At 44.8% G+C, this 27,757-nt stretch overlaps 1 protein-coding gene across 2 annotated transcripts in view; it reads left to right on the top strand.

Annotated features, from left to right (window-relative positions):
* Positions 1-773: 773 nt before the first annotated feature.
* LOC139542051 (chemokine-like protein TAFA-5) overlaps positions 774-27,757 on the top strand; it is a 53,081-nt gene continuing 26,097 nt past the window's right edge. The window contains exons 1-2 of one of the 2 annotated variants that reach the window (XM_071347043.1): positions 774-1,363; positions 24,151-24,300. In XM_071347043.1, the coding sequence (XP_071203144.1) occupies positions 1,279-1,363; positions 24,151-24,300 (235 nt within the window). In that variant the 5' untranslated portion in view covers positions 774-1,278. The remainder of the gene's footprint in view (positions 1,364-24,150; positions 24,301-27,757) is intronic. The other variant, XM_071347042.1, reaches the window with a different exon arrangement.

Below are 27,757 nucleotides of genomic sequence, written 5' to 3'. Positions count from 1 at the left end.
GGCAAGTTGAGAACAAGTTCTCATTTACAATTGCAACCTGGCCAAGATAAAGCAAAGCAGTTCGACACATGGAGTAAAACAAACATACAGTCAATAATACAGTAGAAAAATGAGTCTATATACAATGTGCGCAAATGAGGTGAGATAAGGGAGGTAAAGGCAAAAAAAAGGCCATGGTGGCGAAGTAAATAAAATATAGCAAGATTTTCAGTGGAAGAATGTGCAAAGTAGAAATTGAAATAATGGGGAATAATCTAAAAAGGGTAACTTTTTAAATGTTGTATTTTTATTCCCTTAGGAGGATGGTCCTCCCCTTCTTCCTCTGACTCTACTGAAATGTGATGATGTTGAATCAACCTGGAAAATGTATTGGATTTGCAAAAAGTAATCAACTTTTTTGTTGATTTCACGTTGAATTCATGTTAGTTGACAACTCAACCAAATGTAAATCAAAACGTTGAACTGATGTCTTTGCCCAGTTGATAGAGATGGAGACACCGATAGCCTAGTTTTAATTATCAATCTTGTCCAAATAATTCCAATAACTGACCAATGCAATAGGTTTTGTAAGTGTATAATACAAAACGAATCCAACAAAAACGCAATTTTATAAGCGGCCTTAATATGTTGTCTTTTATTGCAGTCGCTTGCACATCACAAGTTACCTTGCAGAAATGTATATCCTGTTTTGATTTTCAATAACCTAACTTTTATTTTTATTGGGCTGAAGGAACAGTCAGTGGGTACAGGTTCCGTCCTCGTCGGCTATTCACGTTCAAGCGCAAAGTTGCTTACGATTCTTGCGGAGATCTTGGTGTTCGCCTCCGCGTCTTGCAGATGGCTTATCTTTCCATCGACAGTCCGTGGATGGATAAACCTAATGGGATAAACCTGTAACCTCCACCGGGATTAATGGTAGGCTAATTCATATCGCTGATGTTTCATTAGAATATTCTCCTGAATTTGAATGTGTTTAGAAACTTGCCAAATTGACATCTAATTTTGATTCAATTTTGGGCTATGACGCTTCTATCGGTGTTCCACTCCCTACAAATCATCGACAGACAGTCACAGGATAAGATAAAAGTGTCATTTTTAATAAGGGATCCTGTCAATCATAATCTTTTGGATTTTCCTCCACTAATTTACCGCGCAAAATGGATGCCAGCGACGGGCTATCAGAACACAACATGAATAAGTATTCAGCCATTTGAACGCCACCTTAAAAGTGGGAATAACGAGGGATACGTCGAGACGGGGCTGCGGTCGGGAAAGGGAATGAAGAGGCTCTCGGCAGGTGGAGGAGCGTCACTCTGCTGTCTGCTGCTCCTGTGGGTCATCTACTCCCATCGCCTGAGAGAGGGTAAGTGCATAGCCTACATGATGCATGCCACGGTTACTCTACTTACTGTACGCTTTTATTCATGCAAGGAGATAGGACAGATGCAAATGGATCATTGTCTTGATACTGCTATACTGCTATCTCAGTGTATAATTATAATTACATAATGTTGTTTTGCTTTGTTTATTGCTTTTTACATAAAAATTACCCTCTCTTAGGGTTGGTATTGTAGACCTTTTGTATGGTTGTGTTTAAGCAGTAAAACCCGACAAGGTGGTATATGGCCAATATACCACAGCTAAGGGCTGTTCTTTCACAAGATGCAACGCTAGTGCCTGGATTCAGCCCTTAGCCGTGGTATATTGGCCATATAAACTCTTAGGAAAAAAAGGTGCTATTTATAATCTAAAAGCGTTCTTCGGCTGTCCCCATAGGTAGAACCCTTTGAAGAACCCTTTTTGGTTCCAGGTAAAATCCTTTTGTGTTCCATGTAGGACCCTTTCCACGGAGGGTTCTGCATCAAAAGGTTTCTACGTGGAACCAAAAAGGGATTTCCCTTGAACCAAAAAGGGTTCTCCTATGGGGACAGCCGAAGAACCCTTTTGGAACCTTTTTTCTAAGAGTGTATCACAAACCTAGAGGTGCTTATTGCTATTTTAAACAAGTTACCAACGCAATTACAACAGTAAATAAGTAATTTTGCATCATACCCGTGGTATATTGTCTGATATACCATGGCTTTTAGCCAATCAGCATCCAGGACCCAAACTACCCAGTTTATAATTGTTGTTAGGCTACTCAAATTATGAATACGGGAAGCACTACTACTGTCATGTATGCTTTGGACTATCCCTGGCTATGATGTAGCCTATTCATTTTGCTATTAAGCCTACACTATTATTCTTCATCATGTTTCTTGTGATTTCATACGGGTTTGTATTCATTCCTTGCCATTCCATGACAGTAGTAGCCTTCCGTGTTGAATTATGTATGCGCTAGTGCAATTACACCTTCACTCGTCCACAGAATGGAAAGCAAAATCATGTTTCTCTCCGTTACCTCGGCAACGATTTGGAACCCCATAGTCATGTCTAACAGAGAAAGACACCAACGCTTAGGAACTTGGTTATTCACTTATTACTATTGTGTTCATTTTCTTCTCTCTGGTTCACAAGGCAAATGCATACTATGTCCTCCTCGGCTCCTCGTCTCTCAAACCAACAATATTTTATCCCTATTCATTTCTTTGACCCGAAAGGATTGACAAAAGGATGCTGTGTTTGAGTCTGTTACAATCCTATTATTCATTACCTTGTTACGGGCTGTAGAAACGAACCGATCAATTGAGTTTAATCTTTCACAACCCACTCCCATGCTGTAAGGCTACAGATGAAGCCCCCAGGGAATGTCTAAAGACTTGATAAAGTATATGCCTACATAAAGTCTGCATATAAACTATTCTAATAATCTATGCCATGTAGCAGATGCTTTTATCCAAAGCAACTTACAGTCATGCGTGCTTACATTTTACATATGGGTGGCCCCAGCAGTAGTCGAACACACAACATTTGCCATTGCAAGCGTGCTCTACCAACTAAACCACACAAGACCATTACATACAGTGAGGGAAAAAAGTATTTGATCCCCTGCTGATTTTGTACGTTTGCCCACTGACAAAGAAATTATCAGTCTATAATTTTAATGGTAGGTTTATTTGAACAGTGAGAGACAGAATAACAACAAAAATATCCAGAAAAACGCATGTCAAAAATGTTATAAATTGATTTGCATTTTAATGAGGGAAATAAGTATTTGACCCCCTCTCAATCAGAAAGATTTCTGGCTCCCAGGTGTCTTTCATACAGGTAACGAGCTGAGATTAGGAGCACACTCTTAAAGGGAGTGCTCCTAATCTCAGTTTCTTACCTGTATAAAAGACACCTATCCACAGAAGCAATCAATCAATCAGATTCCAAACTCTCCACCATGGCCAAGACCAAAGAGCTCTCCAAGGATGTCAGGGACAAGATTGTAGATCTACACAAGGCTGGAATGGGCTACAAGACCATTGCCAAGCAGTTTGGTGAGTAGGTGACAACAGTTGGTGCGATTATTCGCAATTGGAAGAAACACAAAAGAACTGTCAAACTCCCTTGGCCTGGGGCTCCATGTAAGATCTCACCTCGTGGAGTTGCAATGATCATGAGAATGGTGAGGAATCAGCCCAGAACTACACAGGAGGATCTTGTCAATGATCTCAAGGCAGCTGGGACCATAGTCACCAAGAAAACAATTGGTAACACACTACGCCGTGAAGGACTGAAATCCTGCAGCGCCCGCAAGGTCCCCCTGCTCAAGAAAGCACATATACATGCCCGTCTGAAGTTTGCCAATGAACATCTGAATGATTCAGAGGACAACTGGGTGAACGTGTTGTGGTCAGATGAGACCAAAATGGAGTTCTTTGGCATCAACTCAACTTGCCGTGTTTGGAGGAGGAGGAATGCTGCCTATGACCCCAAGAAACCATCCCCACCGTCAAACATGGAGGTGGAAACATTATGCTTTGGGGGTGTTTTTCTGCTAAGGGGACAGGACAACTTCACAGCATCAAAGGGACGATGGACGGGGCCATGTACCGTCAAATCTTGGGTGAAAACCTCCTTCCCTCAGCCAGGGTATTGAAAATGGGTCGTGGATGGGTATTCCAGCATGACAATGACCCAAAACACACGGCCAAGGCAACAAAGGAGTGGCTCAAGAAAAAGCACATTAAGGTCCTGGAGTGGCCTAGCCAGTCTCCAGACCTTAATCCCATAGAAAATCTGTGGAGGGAGCTGAAGGTTCGAGTTGCCAAACGTCAGCCTCGAAACCTTAATGACTTGAAGAAGATCTGCAAAGAGGAGTGGGACAAAATCCCTCCTGAGATGTGTGCAAACCTGGTGGCCAACTACAAGAAACATCTGACCTCTGTGATTGCCAACAAGGGTTTTGCCACCAAGTACTAAGTCATGTTTTGCAGAGGGGTCAAATACTTATTTCCCTCATTAAAATGCAAATCAATTTATAACATTTTTGACAACCGTTTTTCTGGATTTTTTTGTTGATATTCTGTCTCTCACTGTTCAAATAAACCTACCATTAAAATTACAGACTGATCATTTCATTGTCAGTGGGCAAACGAACAAAATCAGCAGGGGATCAAATACTTTTTTCCCTCACTGTAGATCCTTCACAAATAATCTATGTACTTTATTCAGACTCTATAAAGCCCTGAACTATGGAATACTATGGAATACTATGACCTGCCCTACGATGCTGATCAAACCTGCAACTTGACCTTTTCTCTATGTAGCCGACAGTAGTTCAGCTTTGGGATAAATTACTAGAATTCTATTCTCAACCAAACAAGAAGGATCCATAGTCACAAAGATGAGGACATCCTTGGGCAGCCATGTTGATCTTTTGTAAACATTGTTTTGAATAATGGTAGACAAACATTTTATCCCCACTGACTTCTCTTTCCTTCGATCCCAAATCGACCACTTGCTCCTACCTCCTATGCACTTGTGGAGATCTGAAAGGATTAGATATGATATGGTAGTAGCTCCTAGCCTGGCTCACGTGGTACACAGCGAGGGAGAGCCGTGACACTGGTCTGGACAGGAGTCCGTTTGTTGGTGCAATATTCCCACAAAAACTGGCGGATGCTTGAAAAACTTGAACTTTGATTGGTTCTCCAAAAAACAAAATCCTGGGGGGCTGAGACTAGAGGTCGACCGATTAATCGGAATGGCCGATTAATTAGGGCCGATTTCAAGTTATCATAACAATCGGTAATCGGCATTTTTGGACACCGATTATGGCCAATTACATTGCACTCCACAAGGAGACTGCGTGGCAGGCTGACTACCTGTTATGCGAGTGCAGCAAGGAGCCAAGGTAAGGTGCTAGCTAGCATTAAACTTATCTTATAAAAAACAATCAATCTTAACATAATCACTAGTTAACTACACATGGTTGATGATATTACTAGTTCATCTAGCTTGTCCTGCGTTGCATATAACCAATGCAGTGCCTGTTAATTTGTCATTGAATCACAGCCTACTTCGCCAAACGGGTGATTTAACAAGCGCAATCACGAAAAAACCACTGTCGTTGCACCAATGTGTACCTAACCATAAACATCAATGCCTTTCTTAAAATCAATACACAAGTATATATTTTTAAACCTGCATATTTAGTTAATATTGTCTGCTAACATTAATTTCTTTTAACTAGGAAAATTGTGTCACTTTTCTTGCGTTCTGTGCAAGCAGAGTCAGGGTATATGCAGCAGTTTGGGCCGCCTGGCTCGTTGAGAACTGTGTGAAGTCCATTTCTTCCTAACAAAGACTGTAATTAATTTGCCAGAATTTGACATAATTATGACATAACATTGAATGTTGTGCAATGTAACAGCAATATTTAGACTTATGGATGCCACTCGTTAGATAAAATACGGAACGGTTCCGTATTTCACTGAAAGAATAAACGTTTTGTTTTCGAAATGATAATTTCCGGATTTGACCATATTAAACTTCTTATGGCTGCAGGGGCAGTATTGAGTAGCTTGGATGAAAAGGTGCCCAGAGGTGCCCAGAGTAAACTGCCTGCTCCTCAGTCCCAGTTGCTAATATATGCATATTATTATTAGTATTGGATAGAAAACACTCTGACGTTTCTAAAACTGTTTGAATGATGTCTGTGAGTATAACAGAACTCATATGGCAGGCAAAAACCTGAGAAAAAAATCCAACCAGGAAGTGGGAAATCTGAGGTTTGTAGGTTTTCAACTCATCGCCTATCGAATACACAGTGGGATATGGGTCAGTTTGCACTTCCTACGGCTTCCACTAGATGTCAACAGTCTGTAGAAGCTTGTCTGATGCTTCTACTGTGAAGTGGGGGCGAAGGAGACGGGAATGAGTAAGGTCTACCATGAGCTGACCATGCTCTGACCATGCGCGTTCACATGAGAGGGAGCTCTGTTCCATCGCAGATGGAATTCTCCGGTTGGAACATTATTGAAGATTTATGTTAAAAACATCCTAAAGATTGATTCAATATATCGTTTGACATGTTTCTACTGACTGTTACGGAACTTTTTGACATTTCATCTGCTTTTAGTGAACGCGCTTCCTGACTTTGGATTTGTTTACCAAACACGCTAACAAAAATAGCTATTTGGACATAAATGATGGACATTACCGAACAAAACGAACATTTCTTGTGGGAGTCCTGGGAGTGCATTCCGACGAAGATCAGCAAAGGTAAGTGAAGATTTATAATGCTATTTATGACTTTTGTTGATTCCACAATTTGGCGGGTAACTGTATGGCTTCCTTTTGTGGCTGAGCACTGTTCTCAGATTATTGAATATTGTGCTTTTGCTGTAAAACTTTTTTGAAATCTGACACAGCGGTTGCATTAAGAACAAGTGTATCTTTAATTCTATGTAAAATATGTATCTTTCATCAAAGTGTATGATAAGTATTTCTGTTATTTGATGTGGCTCTCTGCAATTTCTCAGGATATTTTGGAGGCATTTCTGAACATGGCGCCAATGTAAACTGAGGTTTTTGGATATAAATATGAACTTTATCGAACAAAACATATATGTATTGTGTAACATGAAGTCCTATGAGTGTCATCTGATGAAGATCATCAAAGGTTAGTGATTCATTTTATCTCTATCTGCTTTTTGTGACTCCTGTCTTTGGCTGGAAAAATGGCTGTGTTTTTCTGTGATTTTGCGGTGACCTAACATAATCATTTGTGGTGCTTTCGCTGTAAAGCCTTTTTGAAATCGGATACTGTGGTGGGATTAACAAGAAGTGTATCTTTAAAATGGTGTGAAATACTTGTATGCTTGAGGAATTTTAATTATGAGATTTCTGTTGTTTGAATTTGGCACCCTGCACTTTCACTGGCTGTTGTCATATCGATCCCGTTAATGGGATTACAGCCATAATTAATGACCTAAGGCTCATATTTTTGTGTGTTATTATATTATAATTAAGTCTATGATTTGATAGAGCAGTCTGACTGAGCGGTTGTAAGCAGCAGCAGGCTCGTAAGCATTCATTCAAATTGCACTTTCGTGCATTTACCAGCAGCTCTTCGCTGTGCTTCAAGCATTGCGCTGTTTATGACTTCAAGCCTATCAACTCCCGAGATTAGTCTGGCAATACTAAAGTACCTATTAGAACATCCAATAGTCAAAGGTATATGAAATACAAATGGTATAGAGAGAAATAGTCCTATAATAACTACAACCTAAAACATCTTACCTGGGAATATTGAAGACTCATGTTAAAAGGAACCACCAGCTTTCATATGTTCTCATGTTCTGAGCAAGGAACTTAAACGTTAGCTTTTTTACATGGCACATGCACTTTTACTTTCTTCTCCAACACTTTGTTTTTGCATTATTTAAACCAAATTGAACATGTTTCATTATTTATTTGAGACTAAATTGATTCTATTTATGTATTATATTAAGTTAAAATAAGTGTTCATTCAGTATTGTTGTAATTGTCATTGTTACAAATATATATATAAAAATTGGCCGATTAATCAGTATCGGCTATTTTTTAGTCCTCCAATCATCGGTATCGGTATCGGCATTGATAATTCATAATTGGTCAACCTCTAGTTGAGACCTCTCGTTGTTAGAAAATCCAACAGTTGTATTGGAAGGGGGAGGCGCTTGGGGCTGTGTGTGCTTGTCCATGTGGGTGTTTGAATGAGAAAGACACAGAGGAGAACCAATCAGTAAAAAGGCCGAGCCCCCTTCATTATCGATGCATTATGCCAACAACATCAAGGAGCTTTTCTGGACTCCGAAGTCAGGAAGACTTAGAGTTTAATGTCAGCCAGTCTAAGTAGCTCCTACTTGCCCTCTGATTGACTAGAATTCTATCCATATCGCTTACACCTGTCCAATCCTCTCAGATCGTCACACGTCCATAGAGGCTAGTATAGGGGTCGATTTGATTTGGGATTGGGCTCTCCTCCAGCATTTGAAGTCTTCTGAACTGTCCCATCACTCAAGTCAGATACCTCTTAGATAGTGTGGACATAAATTCACCTCCACTTCCCTATTGTACGAATGTGCACAAACACTACATGACCAAAAGTGTGTGGACACCTGCTCGTTAACATCTCATTCCAAAATCATGAGCATTAATATGGAGTTGGTACCCCCTTTGCTGCTATAACAGCCTCCACCCTTTTGGGAAGACTTTCCACCACATGTTGAAACATTGCTGCTGGGACATGCTTCCATTCAGCCACAAGAGCATTAGTGAGGTCGGGTACTGATGTTGGGAAATTAGGCCTGGCCTGCAGCTGTGTTCCAATTCATCCCAAAGTTGTTTGATGGGTTTGAGGTCAGGGCTCTGTGCAGGCCAAGTTCTTCCACACCGATCTCGACAAGCCATTTCTGTATGGACCTCCTTTGTGCATTGTCATGCTGAAACAGGAAAGGACCTTCCCCAAACGGTTGCCACAAAGTTGGAAGCACAGAATCGTCTAGAATGTCATGCTGTAGCGTTAAGATTTCCCTTCACTGGAACTAAGGGGCCTAGCCCGAACCATGTAAAAAATCCATTATTCCTCCTCCACCAAACTTTACAGTTGGCGCTATGCATTCGGGCAGGTAGCATTTTCCTGGCATCCACCAAACCCAGATTAGTCCTTCGTACTGCCAGATTGTGAAGCGTGATTCATCACTCCAGAGGCCGTATTTCCACTGCTCCAGACTCCAATGGCGGCGAGCTTTACACCAATCCAGCTGAAGCTTCGCATTGCGCATGGTGATCTTAGACTTGTGTGCGGTTGCTCGGCCATCGAAACCCATTTCTTGAAGCTCCCGACAAACAGTTATTGTGCTGACGTTGCTTCCAGAGGCAGTTTGGAACCCGGTAGTGAGTGTTGCAACCGAGGACAGACAATTTTTATGTGCCACCCACCTTAGCACATGGCAGTCCCATTCTGTGAGCTTGTGTGGCCTACCACTTCGCAGTTGAGCCGTTGTTGCTCCTAGATAACTTCACAATAACAACATTTAACAACACTATACAGAACGGGGCAGCTCTAGAAATTTGACGAACTGACTTGTTGGACAGGTGGCATCCTATGATGGTGACACGTTGAAAGTCACTGAGCTCTTCAGAAAGGCCATTCTACTGCCAATGTTTGTCTATGGAGATTGCATGGATGGGTGCTCGATTTTATACATCTGTCAGCAATGGGTGTGGCTGAAATATCAGAATCCACTAATTTGAAAGATTGTCCACATACTTTTATATATACAGTATACTGTATCTCAACCACACCTGACCTTACACAGCTACTCAGTGCTCCTAGGGCCCATCTCCAACTCCCCCGGAGGCCCCTGGAAGCCCCCAGTTGCCTAACAAAGAGAATGTGAGGGAAAAATGATGTATTCACCTTATTTGTTGAATATGCAACAATTATTTACTTAACGAACAGTAAGATATTTCATCCTGCTAATGCTGTGTTTTATGGTCTCCACTCTAGCACCCTGCAGCCAGTCTGGGTGTTGAGGACGTGGGTTCTACTAGAGATAGCTTGAAGCTGACAATTGACTTGTGTTGGTGTGAAAATGAAAACCTAAAAGATAGCATTCTATAGACAAGATGTGGTGTGTGTGACTCGAGATAGAGAGAGCCTGGAAGAATTAAGAACAAAGCCTCATTGTCTCATCTTCCTGGCATCTGGGAAACTAAGACCGTCCTGTGTAGATAACCAAGGTGGCTTATGGGAAGGTTAGAAATCACTGACGAAGCAATCTTGCTATCAGCTATATAAAAACTGTGCGTCGTCTGTAAAGGCTAGACTCTCAGCCTAACAGTCAGTCAAGACTGGAGGGCTGACGGTCTCATTATTGCAATAATTTATCAATATTAAATAAAGATGATTGTTTGAAGAAATGACCAAGGCCGAGTCTCTCTCAGTACTGATTTTCCACGACAAGAGGTATTGGGTCTTGGGTGCCGGGCCGGTCATGAATCCTGCCACGACTGGCTGCATCGCCTCCCCTCTATAGCGGCGCCATCCGTCACAGCGGCAGCGACAGGAAATCAAAATGCAGTAGCCTGTCCGGCTCACACCATTGGGCCCCAGCCCCACACTAATGGATTGCCTGTCATGCCTCTCTCTACGCTCGCCAATTTATTCAACGATACATTCGGAGATTTCTGTATTTCCCTCACCGGAGCCAATTCCTCCAGTTGTTCAGTTGGACCAGCAGCTCCACTCTCTTCATTTTGTTAACCCTCAGCACCTTTGTTTTGGACGTGGGTTCGAGGACAGGGTGGAGATAGAGAGATGTTCTCTGATTTATGAGGTGGAGGTAGTTGTTGTTCTGACTATATCGGCATCGTAAGGTTGTGATGATGGGATGGTAAGTTTGTCACGTTAGCTGTGTGCTGTAGCCTACTATGTCCATTTGAAGCTACCAGCTTAATGGAGAATGCTTTGTAAAGTTTATAGAAAGATTTCAGTCCTCTCCGGCAGCTCAGTTCAGTGGTGACAAGTCAGTGAGGACGATTTTGATAAAAAATTGCAAGTAAACCACTACTCCTGTTTGAAGTCATATACAGTGGGGCAAAAAAGTATTTAGTCAGCCACCAATTGTGCATGTTCTCCCACTTAAAAAGATGAGAGAGGCCTGTAATTGTCATCATAGGTACACTTCAACTATGACAGACAAAATGGAAGAAAACAAATCCAGAAAATCACATTGTAGGATTTTTAATGAATTTATTTGCAAATGATGGTGGAAAATAAGTATTTGGTCAATAACAAAAGTTTTTCTCAATACTTTGTTATATACCCTTTGTTGGCAATGACAGAGGTCAAACGTTTTCTGTAAGTCTTCACAAGGTTTTCACACACTATTGGTATTTTTGCCCATTCCTCCATGCAGATCTCCTCTAGAGCAGTGATGTTTTGGGGTTGTTGCTGGGCAACACGGACTTTCAACTCCCTCCAAAGATTTTCTATGGGGTTGAGATCTGGAGACTGGCTAGGCCACTCCAGGACATTGAAATGCTTCTTACGAAGCCACTCCTTCGTTGCCCGGGCGGTGTGTTTGGGATCATTGTCATGCTGAAAGACCCAGCCACGTTTCATCTTCAATGCCCTTGCTGAAGGAAGGAGGTTTTCACTCAAAATCTCACGATACATGGCCCCATTCATTCTGTCCTTTACACGGATCAGTCGTCCTGGTCCCTTTGCAGAAAAACAGCCCCAAAGCATGATGTTTCCACCCCCATGCTTCACAGTAGGTATGGTGTTCTTTGGATGCAACTCAGCATTCTTTGTCCTCCAAACACGACGAGTTGAGTTTTTACCAAAAAGTTATATTTTGGTTTCATCTGACCATATGACATTCTCCCAATCTTCTTCTGGATCATCCAAATGCTCTCTAGCAAACTTCAGACGGGCCTGGACATGTACTGGCTTAAGCAGGGGGACATGTCTGGCACTGCAGGATTTGAGTCCCTGGCGGCGTAGTGTGTTACTGATGGTAGGCTTTGTTACTTTGGTCCCAGCTCTCTGCAGGTCATTCACTAGGTCCCCCCGTGTGGTTCTGGGATTTTTGCTCACCGTTCTTGTGATCATTTTGACCCCACGGGGTGAGATCTTGCGTGTAGCCCCAGATCGAGGGAGATTATCAGTGGTCTTGTATGTCTTCCATTTCCAAATAATTGCTCCCACAGTTGATTTCTTCAAACCAAGCTGCTTACCTATTGCAGATTCAGTCTTCCCAGCCTGGTGCAGGTCTACAATTTTGTTTCTGGTGTCCTTTGACAGCTCTTTGGTCTTGGCCATAGTGGAGTTTGGAGTGTGACTGTTTGAGGTTGTGGACAGGTGTCTTTTATACTGATAACAAGTTCAAACAGGTGCCATTAATACAGGTAACGAGTGGAGGACAGAGGAGCCTCTTAAAGAAGAAGTTACAGGTCTGTGAGAGCCAGAAATCTTGCTTGTTTGTAGGTGACCAAATACTTATTTTCCACCATAATTTGCAAATAAATTCATTAAAAATCCTACAATGTGATTTTCTGGATTTTTTTCTTCTCATTTTGTCTGTCATGGTTGTACAGGCCTCTCTCATCTTTTTAAGTGGGAGAACTTGCACAATTGGTGGCTGACTAAATACTTTTTTGCCCCACTGTACCTACGGGGATGTTTATGGAAAAATGAAAATGTTTTTACAGCAAAATCAATCAAGGCCCATATTTTACAGCTCCCTGAATAGGAATTATATTTTGCATCAACGGTTTGCCTCCCTTGCGGTTAAGTTTGTAGTGATTTTCTATGTGGAGTGCATTGGAGTTTCAAATTCTTGATGTTAGGGAGAGTGTGGGTGGAAAGTGTAAATATTATCAGTAATTGTCCTCGTCTTTTCCTTCCATAGTCTTTTTTGAATCATTTTATTCCACGAAAGGCGCTCCTTCCTGCATTTTAAAGGGTTAGTTTACCCAAATTACTTAATCACAAAAATGCCTAAGAAAAGTAGTGTATTGCAATCCACAATCTGGGTTTAGACTACTTTTCAGAAACAAGCATTGATGACCAAAAACCAAAGAGAGTGAATGGCCCCAGCATGCTCTTGGGCGTTATGAGTAGGGGTAAATCCCTTTGAATTTAATCACTTTTTGACAACACTCCTTTTGATTTGAACAAAACCTTCCGTACATATTTGCCCATGGTAGAAGTGCACTTAAAGTGACTTTTTGGACCTGAATGCCAAAACATTCAAGAGATAAAAGTACTCAAAGTTGATCCCTTTTGCATACCGTTCAATACCATGAGATATCCATGTCTTCATCACTGGATTATTTAAAGCTTACAAACAGTGTTGTCAAACTATTTTATAATTTCTTGAAATTAACAGATGTTTTTCATATTTGCATATGTTGTAGCGTGATCCTATTTTACATCATCTGATGTTTTTGACTAAGATGGTTGGAGGTCTAGACATCAGAGAATGTTGACTTGAATGGGAATATCTGTTGTTTTAAAATAAACTGTCAATCCCCTATAGGAAACCTGTTGAAATCACAGAAATATAGATAATAGATAGACATTAACATTTAAATTGACATTGAACAATGGATGGACCGATGGCCATCTTTGTGGCAGTAATTAGAAGTTACAATTTCAATGGTGTACCAGCTAATTTGCAGGGATAGGTCCATTCTATGAATTATATTTCTATGATTGAAATGACACACACTGCATTCAACAACATGTTGTGTCTCAACCGATGGTGGCAAAACACAAAAACCTCAGATGATGTACATGCTACAACACATGAGAATAAGAAAAAATCGAAGCCTACACGTTTAAAAAAAATAACTGCCCATACCATAACCCCACCGCCACCATGGGGCATTCTGTTCACAATGTTGACATCAGCAAACCGCTCGACCACACAACGCCATACACGTGGTCTGCGGTTGCGAGGCCGGTTAGACCTAATGCCAAATTCTCAAAAATGACGTTGGATGCGGCTTATGGTAGAGAAATGAACATTGAATTCTCTGACAACCGCTCTGGTGGACATTCCTTCAGTCAGCATGCCAATTGCACGCTCCCTCAACACTTGAGGAATCTGTGGCATTGTGTTGTGTGACAAAACTGCACATTTAAGCGTCACCTTTTATTGTCCCCAGCACAAGGTGCATCTGTGTAATGATAATGCTGTTTAATCAGCTTCTTGATATGCCTGTCAGGTGGATGCATTATCTTGGCAAAGGAGAAATGCTCACTAACTTGGATGTAAACAAATGTATGCATAACATTTGAGAGAAATAACCTTTTTGTGCAAATGGAACATTTCAGGGATCTTTTATTTCAGCTGTCTTATTATCCAGTGATGAAGACATGGATGTCTCATGGTAGTGTGGGGTATGCAAATGGTCAACTTTGAGCACCATTATCATAATAAGCACCATAATATTCTGATATTCAGGTCCAAAAAGTAACTTTCTGACCACTTCTTCCATGGGCAAACACGTATGGAAAGGTTTGTTTAAAACAAAAGGGATGATGTCAAAAAGTGATTGAATTCAAAGGGATTTACCTGTAGGCTATGAGAACATACTCTTATTTTCATTCACAAATCACCCCAAAATAAATCCAGTGACTCCCCAAAATCCCAATTTTTGCCATCCATGAGTGAGAAACCTACATACCAAGTATAGACCATATATTGATGTTCCCTACATGTTGTAGAGAATAGCAGTAGTGCTGAACATAGCTGTTCAGATCCCAGTCCCAACTTCTTACAGGTTATGGACAATTTGTGCTTTTAGTATTTGTCCAGTAGGTTTCCTCGATGAGATGGCCCAAACAATTCCCGACTCAGCAAGTAGAGCTCATGGGGGAGTTATAGGACAAACAAAAACACTCAAAGATATAGGTTATGCCACTCATTACAAACTGTATCAGACATGCGTGTGTCCTGTTCTGGACTAATGAGCAGGAGTGTGGGGTGCTACGAGGTACTGTATTTTAAAAACGAACATGTTCATAACAGAGCAGTACGTTACTCTTTAGGTGTCCACAAGTTTGCACCTATTTTTGCAATAACTGGGGACATGGGCTGGGAACCCTGTGAGGTGAGATGGAATGCGTGTTTGGCAGACTTTGGAATAGACTGTTGGATATGCCAACTGCCAGAATAGCAAGTAAAGTTTTTCAAAGAAATAGAGAATGATACACATTTTATTTTATTATTTTATTATGTGGCTCTTGCTCAGCGCAAACTGGCTCGAACCAGAATAGAAAGAGTGGGAGGCCCCGGTGCACAACTGAGCAAGAGGACAAGTACATTAGTTTGAGAAACAGACCTCAAGTCCTCAACTGGCAGCTTCATTAAATAGTACCAGCAAAACACCAGTCTCAACATCAACAGTGAAAAGGCGACTCCAGGATGCTGGCCTTCTAGGCAGTAAATGTACTTGTCCTCTTGCTCAGTTTGGCACCGGGGCCTCCCACTCCTCTTTCTATTCTGGTTAGAGCCAATTTGCGCTGTTCTGTGAAGGGAGTAGTACACAGTGTTGTACCAGATCTTCAGTTTCTTGGCTATTTCTCCCATGGAATAGCCTTCATTTATCAGACCAAGAATAGACTGACGAGTTTCAGAAGAAAGTCCTTTGTTTCTGGCCATTTTGAGCCTGTCACTCATCTCTGCCTTTGCAAAATGTCTGTGTTCTCCTCGAACCATATCACATTTTGGAACGTAGACTATACCACCTGTTTTCAAGTTAATTTGCTAATTTTTCATGCCTCTGACATGTGGGAATGATAAATAAGGGTGTAATAGCCTACACTTTTCTTGATATTTTGTTCTGATTATTGTAATAGGCTTGTGTTTTACCGGTACAGCTTACCCCCACAATTTATTTTGCCGGGACGCCGTACTGGACCTTACCATCTTACTTTCACCCCTGGTAAATACTAAAGTATATTACAGTAATGTCTGCAAAAACACTGCAGTAAATACTACAGTATTCACTCATTACCGGTCAAAGGTTTTAGAACACCTACTCAAAGGTTTTTCTTTATTGACTATTTTCTACATAACACATATGGAATCATGTAGAATCCAAAAAAGTGTCAAACAAATCAAAATATATTTTACATTTGAGATACTTCAAATAACCACCGCTTTCCTTAATGACAGCTTTTTTCTATATATTTTTTCTGCACAACCACTGCGCAAAAACACTACAGTGAATAATATAGTATCTACATATAGTAATACTTCTATAGTATACTATAGTTTTTTTTTCTTCATGTGTGCTGCCCTTCTTTATCAGGCTTTAGGAAAGGTTTGTAGTTGAATCTGTGCTTGAAATTCAATAATTAACTGAGGTACGTTACCATGCATCTCTGTAAGTGTGTGTGTGTGTGTGTGTGTGTGTGTGTGTGTGTGTGTGTGTGTGTGTGTGTGTGTGTGTGTGTGTGTGTGTGTGTGTGTGTGTGTGTGTGTGTGTGTGTGTGTATGTATCCATGCATCTCTGTAAGTGGGTACGTTTGTGTGTGTGTGCATGTGTGTGTGTGTGTGTGTGTGTGTGTGTGTGTGTATCCATGCATCTCTGTAAGTGGGTATGTTTGTGTGTGTGTGTGTGTGTGTGTGTGTGTGTGTGTGTGTGTGTGTGTATCCATGCATCTCTGTAAGTGTGTGTGTGTGTGTGTGTGTGTGTGTGTGTGTGTGTGTGTGTGTGTGTGTGTGTGTGTGTGTGTGTGTGTGTGTGTGTGTGTGTGTGTGTGTGTGTGTATCCATGCATCTCTGCAAGTGGGTACGTTTGTGTGTGTGTGTATCCATGCATCTCTGTAAGTGGGTACGTTTGTGTGTGTGTGTGTGTATCCACGCATCTCTGTAAGTGGGTACGTTTGTGTGTGTGTGTGTGTATCCATGCATCTCTGTAAGTGGGTACGTGTGTGTGTGTGTGTGTGTTTGCATGTGTGTGTGTGTGTGTGTGTGTGTGTGTGTGTGTGTGTGTGTGTGTGTGTGTGTGTGTGTGTGTGTGTGTGTGTGTGTGTGTGTGTGTGTGTGTGTGTGGATATATGTATCCATGCATCTCTGTAAGTGGGTACGTTTGTGTGTGTGTGTGTGTGTGTGTGAATATATGTGTGTGTGTGTGTGTATATGTATCCATGCATCTCTGTAAGTGGGTACGTTTGAGTGTGTGACTCAGTGATAAGGTCATTTGCCCCGGTAGAGCTAGTCTCTCTACTCGGTAGCGGGTGCCAGCGCCTGTAGATGTCATCTGTGATGGAAACCAGAGCGTGGGCGACCCCCCCCCCCCCCCCCTGCCATCCCTCACTCTGTGACCCGCCGTAAGTGCATTTCATAATCTGAAATAGAGGCGAGACCAAGCTTCTCCGTGCCGCCAAGTGACTGAAACCCCCTGTCATATGAATTAACTCCTGCTCTGCGTGATGGAATGGGCTGCAGTGGCTTAGGGCACATTAAGAAGCCTGTAATACTCCGCACTGTCTCCCTCCATCTCTCCCTCCATCTCTCTCTCCCTCCTCCCTCTCTCCTCTAGGCTTATCACATGTGGTCCCATTCATCTGGTTGCTGTTGAATCACGGGGAGAACATTGATATCAAATGGCACAGCCGTAGCCTCCAGCACACTGCTTACAGGAGTGGGGGACTTGCTGGATGTGTGGGGGGAGGTGTGTGTGTGTGAGACTATGTTGTGTCCGAATACTCATACTTGCGTCCTAAATCGTAGGCCGTTTGAGTACACAAGAAATAAAGTTTTATAGTATGTGACATTTAGAAAATGAAATATACTTGATGTAGTGTTTGAGAGATAAGCAGCATGTTATTATGCACACCTGGTTAAAATGGTATGCACGTGTTCAGTACGTGATATTGGAAATATGTATCTGATTGGATGCGCATAGTTTTATTGGCAGGCCTCATTGGTTGGCGGCCAAGGTATTCAATTGTGTTTCCTTTGAGCGGGTGCAGATGGACTCGGCTTGGAACCTGCTATGTAGTACCTACTGCCATCTTGGAAATAAACCTCTTTGTGATGTTAATGCTTTTTTACTGTCGAGTTTCTCTTTACAATAACTAAAAATAACCCGCTTCCATTACCCGGGGATGCAACACTTTAAATACCCAGATGTCATAATCATTTCGGCTTTGACAACAGCTGATCAATTAGATATGGGGATGTGCACAATGCGTTCCAAAGAGGGGCTGCGACTTTTGAAAGCTAGATGTCCAAGTAAACAAAACAAAACAACTTGGAAGATGGCGAGTAGCGAAGCTTCTGTGGTGGTGTAAGTCGTTTTTATTTATAACAATTTTTTTTTTTTTTTTTTGGTCAAGTCCTTTAAAAAAAAAAAAAAAGTGGATTTCTTTTCTAATTGAAAAGTGTTTCTGTCACGAGTCCCGCCGAAGATGGTGCCTCTTCCTGTTCGGGCGGCGCTCGGCGCTCGTCGTCACCGGCCTACTAGCTGCCATCGATTTCTTTTCCTTTTGTTTCTGTTAGTTTGGGCTGATTGGGTGCACCTGTTTTGAGTTTAGTTTTGTGGGTTGGTTATTTAAGGGAAGTAAGCCCGCTGGGTTTTGTGCAGGCTTGTTATTCTGTTTTTTGGTGGTGATGATTTAGATAGTGGATTCTGTCCTTTATATGTTGGACTGTATTTTGACGCGCCCTTTGTTGTGTGGCGTAGCCTTCTCATTTGATTATTCCTGGTTGAAATAATAAATTCCACTTGCTCGGAACTCCCTGCTCTCTGCACCTGACTCCTTCATCTTACCATTGGAAGTGTAACAGAAGCCCGCACCTTTACATGGAGTCAGCAGAAGCAGCAACCACCCCTCTTCCATCGATGGAGGAGCGTGTCCTCCATCACACCGCCGTACTCCATAGGATTGGGTCGGCAATGGACATGATGATGGAGAGAATGGAGCGATGGGAGAGGAGTGGTTTCCCGACGACTACCCCAGCTCCTTCACGGACGTCGCAACCTACTCCTTCCACGTCGGCGTCTGGTTCCGGCGCGTTGCGTCTCGCGCTCCCGAGGGAGTACGACGGAGCGGTGGCTGGGTGTCAGGGGTTTTTGCTCCAGTTGGATCTTTACTTGGCTACTGTTCATCCGACTCCCTCGGGAGAGGAGAGTGTTAGCCTCCTCATCTCCTGTCTGACGGGTAGAGCCCTGGAATGGGCTAACGCGGTCTGGAACGGTCCAGACTCGGTTCGAGACCACTACCCAGAGTTCACCCGCCGCTTTCGGGCCGTATTTGACCATCCTCAGGAGGGCCGTGCGGTGGGTGAGCGACTGTTCCACCTCAGACAGGAGACGAGGAGTGCGCAAGACTTCGCATTGGAGTTCCGGACCTTGGCTGCTGGTGCGGGGTGGAATGACAGGGCCCTGATGGACCATTACCGATGTAGCCTTCGGGAGGACGTCCGTCGGGAGCTAGCTTGTCGGGACAATACACTCTCCCTCGATGAGCTGATTGACATGTCAATACGACTGGACAACCAGCTAGCTGCCCGCGGGCGTTCAGAGGGGGTCCTGTCAGTTCCACCTCCCAGCCCTCCCGCTCCAACTCCGATGGAGTTGGGAGGAGCTGCATCTAGGGGGACCGGAGGAGGTGGCTTCTCTTGCACCTATTGTGGCCGGAGAGGACACACTTCGGATCGGTGCTGGAGGAGTCCATCTGGGAGTCGGGATGGCAGGCGGAATACTCCTCGGCCACCCCAGGTGAGTAGGCACAAGACTCACCCAGAGCTCCCTGTTGGTCACATGTTTTTGGTTATTTTTTTCCCTGCGTTTTTCCCCGCTCTTCAGCATAAGGCGCTAGTCGACTCAGGCGCAGCTGGGAGTTTTATGGATCGCGGACTCGCCCGTAAGTTGGGTATTCCGCTGGTGCAGATAGACCCACCTTTTCCCGTGCACTCCCTAGATAGCCGACCGTTAGGGTCAGGGCTGGTCAGGGAGGCCACGATTCCGCTGGACATGGTAACCCAGGGGGATCATAGGGAGCAGATCAGTTTTTACCTAATTGATTCACCTGGGTTTCCAGTGGTGTTGGGGGTTCCCTGGCTAGCCATTCACAATCCCCACATTTCCTGGAGACAGGGAGCTCTTCAGGGGTGGTCAGACGAGTGTTCAGGTAGGTGTGTGGGAGTTTCCATCGGTGCCACGTCGGTGGAGAGTCCAGACCAGGTTTCCACTGTGCGCATTCCCCCAGAATATGCCGATTTGGCTATCGCTTTTAGTAAGACAAAAGCGACCAAATTACCACCACATCGACGGTGGGATTGCGTGATAAACCTCCAGGAGAACGCTGCACTTCCCAGGAGTCACTTGTACCCATTGTTACAGGAGGAGACGTTGGCTATGGAGACATATGTCACGGAAGCCCTGGGACAAGGGTTCATTCGGCCCTCCATGTCACCCGCTTCCTCAAGTTTCTTTTTTGTGAGAAAAAAGGAGGGAGGCTTGCGTCCGTGCATTGATTATCGAGGTCTAAATTCAATCACAGTGGGATTTAGTTATCCACTACCTCTCATCGCTACGGCGATGGAATCATTCCACGGAGCGCGTTTTTTCACAAAACTGGACCTCAGGAGCGCGTATAATCTGGTGCGTATTCGGGGAGGAGACGAGTGGAAAACAGCGTTTAGTACCACATCAGGCCACTATGAGTACCTCGTCATGCCGTATGGGTTGAAGAATGCTCCAGCCGTCTTCCAATCCTTTGTAGATGAGATTCTCAGGGACCTGCACGGGCAGGGTGTGGTAGTATATATTGATGACATCTTGATCTATTCTGCCACACGCGCCGCGCATGTCTCCCTGGTGTGCAGGGTGCTTGGGCGACTGCTGGAGCATGACCTATACGTCAAGGCTGAGAAATGTGTGTTCTCCAAATCAGCCGTTTCCTTCCTGGGATATCGTATTTCCACCTCGGGGTTGGTGATGGAGTGTGACCGCGTTAACGCCGTGCGTAATTGGCCGACTCCGACCACGGTAAAGGAGGTGCAGCGGTTTTTAGGGTTTGCCAATTACTACCGGAGGTTTATCCGGGGTTTTGGTCAAGTGGCGGCGCCCATTACCTCACTGCTGAAGGGGGGGCCGGTGCGTCTACGGTGGTCGGCCGAGGCAGATGGAGCCTTCAACCAGTTGAAGGTAAGGTTTACTGAGGCTCCCGTATTGGCGCATCCGGACCCTTCGTTAGCGTTCATAGTGGAGGTGGATGCGTCCGAGGCTGGTGTTGGAGCCGTGCTATCACAGCGCTCGGGCACGCCACCGAAGCTCCGTCCCTGTGCTTTTTTTTCTAAGAAGCTGGGTCCGGCGGAGCGGAACTATGATGTGGGGGACCGGGAGTTGCTAGCTATGGTAAAAGCCCTGAAGGTGTGGAGACACTGGCTTGAGGGGGCTAAATACCCTTTTCTCATCTGGACTGACCACCGCAATCTGGAGTATATCCGAGAGGCGAAGAGATTGAATCCGCGTCAGGCTAGGTGGGCCATGTTTTTTACTCGTTTTCGATTTACAATCTCTTACCGACCAGGTTCCCTCAACACTAAGGCCGACGCGCTGTCTCGTCTTTATGACACGGATGACCGGCCCATCGATCCGACTCCCATCCTTCCAGCCTCTTGTCTGGTGGCCCCGGTGGTATGGGAGGTGGACGCGGACATCGAGCGGGTGTTAAGGGAGGAACCTGTGCCGTCCCAGTGTCCGACTGGCCGGAGGTACGTACCGCTTGGTGTTCGTGATCGATTGATTCGGTGGGCTCATACACTACCGTCTTCGGGTCATCCGGGGATTGAGAGGACAGTGCGGGGTCTTAGGGGGAAATACTGGTGGCCCACCTTGGCTAAGGACGTGAGATCCTATGTCTCTTCCTGCTCGGTATGCGCACAGAGTAAGGCTCCTAGGCACCTGCCGAGAGGGAAGTTACAACCCCTCCCGGTTCCACAACTGCCATGGTCTCATCTATCGGTAGATTTTCTGACTGATCTTCCCCCTTCACAGGGGAACACTACCGTTCTGGTCGTTGTGGATCGGTTTTCTAAGTCCTGTCGTCTCCTTCCATTGCCTGGTCTCCCTACGGCCCTACAGACTGCGGAGGCTCTATTTACCCACGTCTTCCGGCACTACGGGGTGCCGGAGGACATCGTATCTGATCGAGGTCCCCAGTTCACGTCCCGGGTGTGGAGGGCGTTTATGGAGCGTCTGGGGGTCTCGGTCAGCCTTACCTCTGGGTATCACCCCGAAAGTAATGGGCAGGTGGAAAGAGTAAACCAGGAGGTGGGTAGGTTTCTGAGGTCGTATTGCCAGGACCGGCCAGGAGAATGGGCGAGGTACGTCCCGTGGGCAGAGTTGGCCCAGAACTCGCTCCGCCACTCCTCTACTGACATGTCGCCATTTGAATGCGTACTGGGGTACCAGCCGGTCCTGGCTCCGTGGCATCAGAGCCAGACCGAAGCTCCTGCGGTGGAGGAGTGGGTACAGCGCTCTAGGGAGACCTGGCGGGCAGTCCAGGACTCTCTCAGGAAGGCCAGTGAACGGCAGAAGAAGAGCGCTGACCGCCACCGCAGTGAGGCCCCTGTGTTCGCACCAGGGGACAGGGTCTGGCTCTCGACCCGAAACCTGCCCCTCCGCCTGCCCTGCCGGAAGCTGGGGCCGCAGTGTGTGGGGCCATTTAAAGTCCTGAGGAGGATAAACGAGGTGTGTTATAGATTGCAACTCCCTTCTTACTATCGTATTAACCCCTCGTTTCATGTGTCTCTCCTCAGGCCGGTGGTAGCTGGTCCCCTTCAGGAAGGTGAGGTGCCGGAGGTTCCTCCGCCCCCTCTGGAAATCGAGGGGTCCCCGGCGTGCACAGTACGAGCGATTCTGGACTCGAGACGCCGGGTGAGGGGCCTGCAGTACCTCGTTGACTGGGAGGGGTACGGCCCGGAGGAGAGGTGCTGGGTACCGGGGAGGGACATTTTAGATCCTTCCCTCTTGGTTGATTTCCACCGTCGCCACCCGGATTGTCCTGCGCCTCGCCCTCCGGGTCGTCCTCGAGTCCCGCCGAAGATGGTGCCTCTTCCTGTTCGGGCGGCGCTCGGCGCTCGTCGTCACCGGCCTACTAGCTGCCATCGATTTCTTTTCCTTTTGTTTCTGTTAGTTTGGGCTGATTGGGTGCACCTGTTTTGAGTTTAGTTTTGTGGGTTGGTTATTTAAGGGAAGTAAGCCCGCTGGGTTTTGTGCGGGCTTGTTATTCTGTTTTTTGGTGGTGATGATTTAGATAGTGGATTCTGTCCTTTATATGTTGGACTGTATTTTGACGCGCCCTTTGTTGTGTGGCGTAGCCTTCTCATTTGATTATTCCTGGTTGAAATAATAAATTCCACTTGCTGGGAACTCCCTGCTCTCTGCACCTGACTCCTTCATCTTACCATTGGAAGTGTATTAGTTTCTTGTTTGTAATATATATTTTTTTACATGATATTGGTACATCTTATGTTGGTGTGTGTGTGTTTTACGTTCAACATTTCAACAAAAAAAATTACACTCGCGCACCTGAGCTATCTTGTTGCAGGTGCATGGTAACAATTTATATACGTAGATTTTTTTTTTACCTGCTCTTGCTAGTATCACTTTTTTATTCAAGCTTACGTTTTGGCCTCTTGGCCGTCATCAGAGCTTTTTGCTCTCTTTTGAACGAAATTAACCATCTTTGGTATAGTAATAGTATTAAAGTTTTACCGGTACCGCATACCCCCACTATTTATTTTTCTGGGATGACTTACTGGACCTTACTGTCTTATTTTCACCCCTGTTTGAACTGCATTGTGGGATGAGGTGAAATAATGCCTCAAGCCAGGAAGTAGAGCTGAAAGTTAACCTTCATGGAGCAACCTTGTTCATCTTAATATTTCATTTCTGGCAAAGACATAAAGAAGCACCTATGACCTAAAATTGAGCAAGCGACTATTCCATTGATTCCACTGTGCCGGGCAGCTCAATCATGCGCAGCTGAAGTATTTAGAAAGAAAACAAATACTATTTGAATGCAGGTCTAGATGAGAGCTTCTGCTGAATGACTGTAATGTAACACAGACGGTGTCTGAAATGGCATCTTATTCAATTCAATGGTCAAAAGTAGTGCACTGCATAAGGAATGTAGGATGCCATTGAAGACAGACAATGTAATGGACTCTCCCCCTTTTGTTGTCTCTGCAGGCCAGTTGGCTGTGGGCACCTGTGAGATTGTGATGCTCAACAGAGACAGCAGCGTGCCAAGATGCACCATCGCCCGTCAGACTGCCCGCTGTGCCTGCAGGAGAGGCCAGATCGCTGGCACCACGAAGGCCAGGCCAGCCTGCGTCGACGGTGAGTGTCAACAATTGCGGTTAAGGCGCTATCTAGTGTTATAAAATTCAGGTAAAATCCACATATTTTCCAGAAACCCTCATTGGAGGATTTTGGATTTCATGCTTATTCCCTCCTGATTCTAGGAATCTTCCAACTGGGATTTCTGGAAAAATCGGTAATTTTGCAACCCTAGCTGCATCTCTCCATGGTCATCTTACATGGAGATCAACCACACTTTAGCACCCCCCTGCCCCAGTCCGCATTGCTCTGCAGTACATAAACAACAGGACATACCTGGCGTATCTGGTACCACACGGTCTTTGTAATACTGTAACTGGCTCCGGCAATGCTAATTAACTAAGAGAGAACTATGATTATAGAATAAGGAAGTTGATTGTTATTGGCTGCTAGAGTTGTAATGGTTCACCAAACCCACGGTTTGGTATGTATTGCGGTTTTGGGGTCACGGTTCGGTTTCAGTACGGAGGGAAAATTAAATGCCAATGTTCAGCATTCACAATGTTCCATGCATTGTCTGTTGTGACCAGATTGCTATGTTGGGCCTCACACATTTCCACTCTGATGCTGCATTTGTAACACTGTGGGAGGTGGGAATTTACCAGTTGTGAAGTCTTAAATACCAGTCGGTTGCGTTCATGTGATTTGAACTCGTTGGGAAATGCTGATTGGCTAATGGCCAACAAGCTGTGTCAACCATAAACTAAAAGTACAGCTATCATGCTTGTAAACAAATGATAGAGTTCAAAAACCATATTAATAGATTGCTTTTTATAAATAATGTTTTGTTGCATTTAACTGTCGAAAATGCCGTTATCGAGGCCATCGAGGGGACGCGGATAATTTCAATGACCAAGACTTCGCCAGATAAATACAAATCCCCTGCGTGAAATCACCCATCCCTCTGTAGATTCAAGCCCTCCATGGACGTCCCATCGGCTCCGGCCAGGTGGAATATCAGACCAAGCCCATTCCACTGCAGTTTAGGGTGAACCACTCTGAGACTCTTAGTTTTCTGTTGATTACTGCTCCCGAGAACCCCCTTATCCTAGGGTACCCCTGGCTAGTGCTACATAACCCACTATTCTCCTGGTCCACGGGACACCTACTAGACTGGGGTAAGAACTGTCAGACTAGATGCCTAAGACCCCCACCAACAGCCTCGCTGCGTTCCCCTGCATCCATTGAAGACCAAGACTTTTCCCCTCTCCCTCCCGAGGAATTCGACCTCCGGGAGGCCTTCAGTAAGAGGTAATCCACCACCATCCCTCCTCATCCATATGACTGCGCTATAAAACTCCTACCCGGCTCTACCCCTCCCCGGGGCCGTCTGTACTCCCTCTCGACCCCTGAAGCAACAGTCATGGACAATTACATCCGGGAGTCGCTGGAGGCAGGTTTCATTCGATCGTCTACATCCCCAGCTGCTGCAGGCTTCTTCTTCGTGGGAAAGGAGAATGGAGTTCTGCGTTCCTGCATCGATTACAGAGGGCTGAACAGGATTATGATTAAGGATCGTTACCCCCTTCCCCTGATGTCCACCACATTGGAGTTGGCCTATGGGGCCCAATTCTTCACCAAACTGGACCTCCGCAACGCTTACAATCTGGTGAGAATCAGGGAGGGAGATGGATGAATGGAAGACTGCCTTTAACACTCCTAGTGGCCACTATGAGTATTTAGTCATGCCATTCGGATTATCGAACTCACAGGCAGTCTTCCAAGCATTGGTCAATGACACGCTTAGGGATATGTTGAATCGGTTCGTCTTTGTTTACCTCGGCGACATCCTAATCTTCTCCAAGATCCTTTCGGAACACATCCTGCACGTCCACCAAGTCCTCCTGCAGAATCAACTATACATCAAGATAGAGAAGTGTGAGTTCCATGTATCCAAAGTTTCTTTCCTGGGCCACATTATGTCTACCGCAGGCATCCAAATGGACCCTGTAAAGGTGAGGCGGTCACAGACTGGCCCCGTCCAGCCTCACTCAAACAAGTTCAGCTATTCCTCGGGTTTGGCAATTTTTACAGGTGTTTTATACGCAACTTTGGTGCCAACGGTCGCAACCCGCCAGTCCCAGACACGTTTTTGCTGGACCCCCAAGGCTGACAGGGCGTTTGGGGAGCTCAAGGGACGTTTCACCTCCGGACCCATCCTCGTCCATCCTGATCCTACCCGTCCCTTCGTGGTAGAGGTGGACACCTCGGATGGCGAAGCACAGGCGGTCCTTTCACAGCGGAACGAGGAGGACAAGAAACTATGCCTTTCTCTCCAAGCGGTTCTCGCCAGCGGAACACAACTATGATGTAGGCAACCGAGAGGTCTTGGCAGTTAAGTGGGCTCTTGAGGGGTGGAGACACTGGTTGGAGGGGGCACCTCATCCTTTCGTGATTTGGACGGACCATAAGAACTTGGTCTCCATTCAAGAAGCCAAGAGGTTGAATTGCAGTAATCAAGATTTGAATGGGCGCATAAGATCTAGTTGTTTTACCAGAATAGCCTGAAAAAAATCTGGCTATAAATTCAGCTGTTTTACTCAAAAGGCATAGGCCTACAACGTAGTGTTTATCTGTTAAATATTTGTTTAATTTATTCCTTCAGGTTGACAGTGCAGACTGAACCAAAGTCCCTGTACTGGACAGTTCGGTACAAATACATGTACTGTTACACCCCTACTGGCTGCCTGCCGCGGAACTCGTGCTCCGTTAATAGTCAGTCCATTAAAGAGGGACCTGTTGCTCACTGGCTGCCACTGTGGAGAACGGGAATGCTTTCTGTCATTACATCTCTTAATGGAATTACAGCGTAGAGTTGAGGTGAAGGGTGGTGCTGTCGAAAGGATATACCCACCACAGCACACATGCAATTGACCATTACTTGTGTTACCGTAGTGGGTTTGGGAACTTTGCCTGTAAATGTAATTGTGGAGGTAAAATGGAAATGTAGAGGACTTCATGGTTTGATGGTTATTCAGATTCTCTTTCTGTGATTTTCTCCTGCCCCCCCCACCTCACTGTACCTGTGCCTGTGACATTAAAACTTGAAACATTCATCTTGAGCACCCACTTCTCCAACAAGGTGACCTCTGATGTCACCTACTGCCTCTATAATGGCATTTATGACAGTTAAATGCAGTCTGGGTGGGGGGCCGTGATGACAGGTGTCACAGCTCTCCCCATGTGATTACTTTACCCCAGGTGATATTCAGTAGGACAACGTTCAAAAACGTTTTAAATGGAAAAAGAAAATGACCGTAGCACCACCCTGTTTCACTCTGTTTAATAACGTTTTTTTCCTATTGGACACGACCCAGCTAAATCAGTCCGTCTTCCAGCCAGGCTTTGCTATAGCGCTCTGTTGGTCCCTCTGATGCACACTTTGAAAACTCAGCTCTATTTTTTTAGCCCTTCAGCAGTTGGATTTGGCTGTCACATAATATACTCACATCTACAT

Source organism: Salvelinus alpinus, chromosome 17, assembly GCF_045679555.1.
Source record: "Salvelinus alpinus chromosome 17, SLU_Salpinus.1, whole genome shotgun sequence".
Classification (NCBI taxonomy): Eukaryota; Metazoa; Chordata; class Actinopteri; order Salmoniformes; family Salmonidae; genus Salvelinus; species Salvelinus alpinus.
This window is presented reverse-complemented; position numbering and strand designations above follow the sequence as displayed.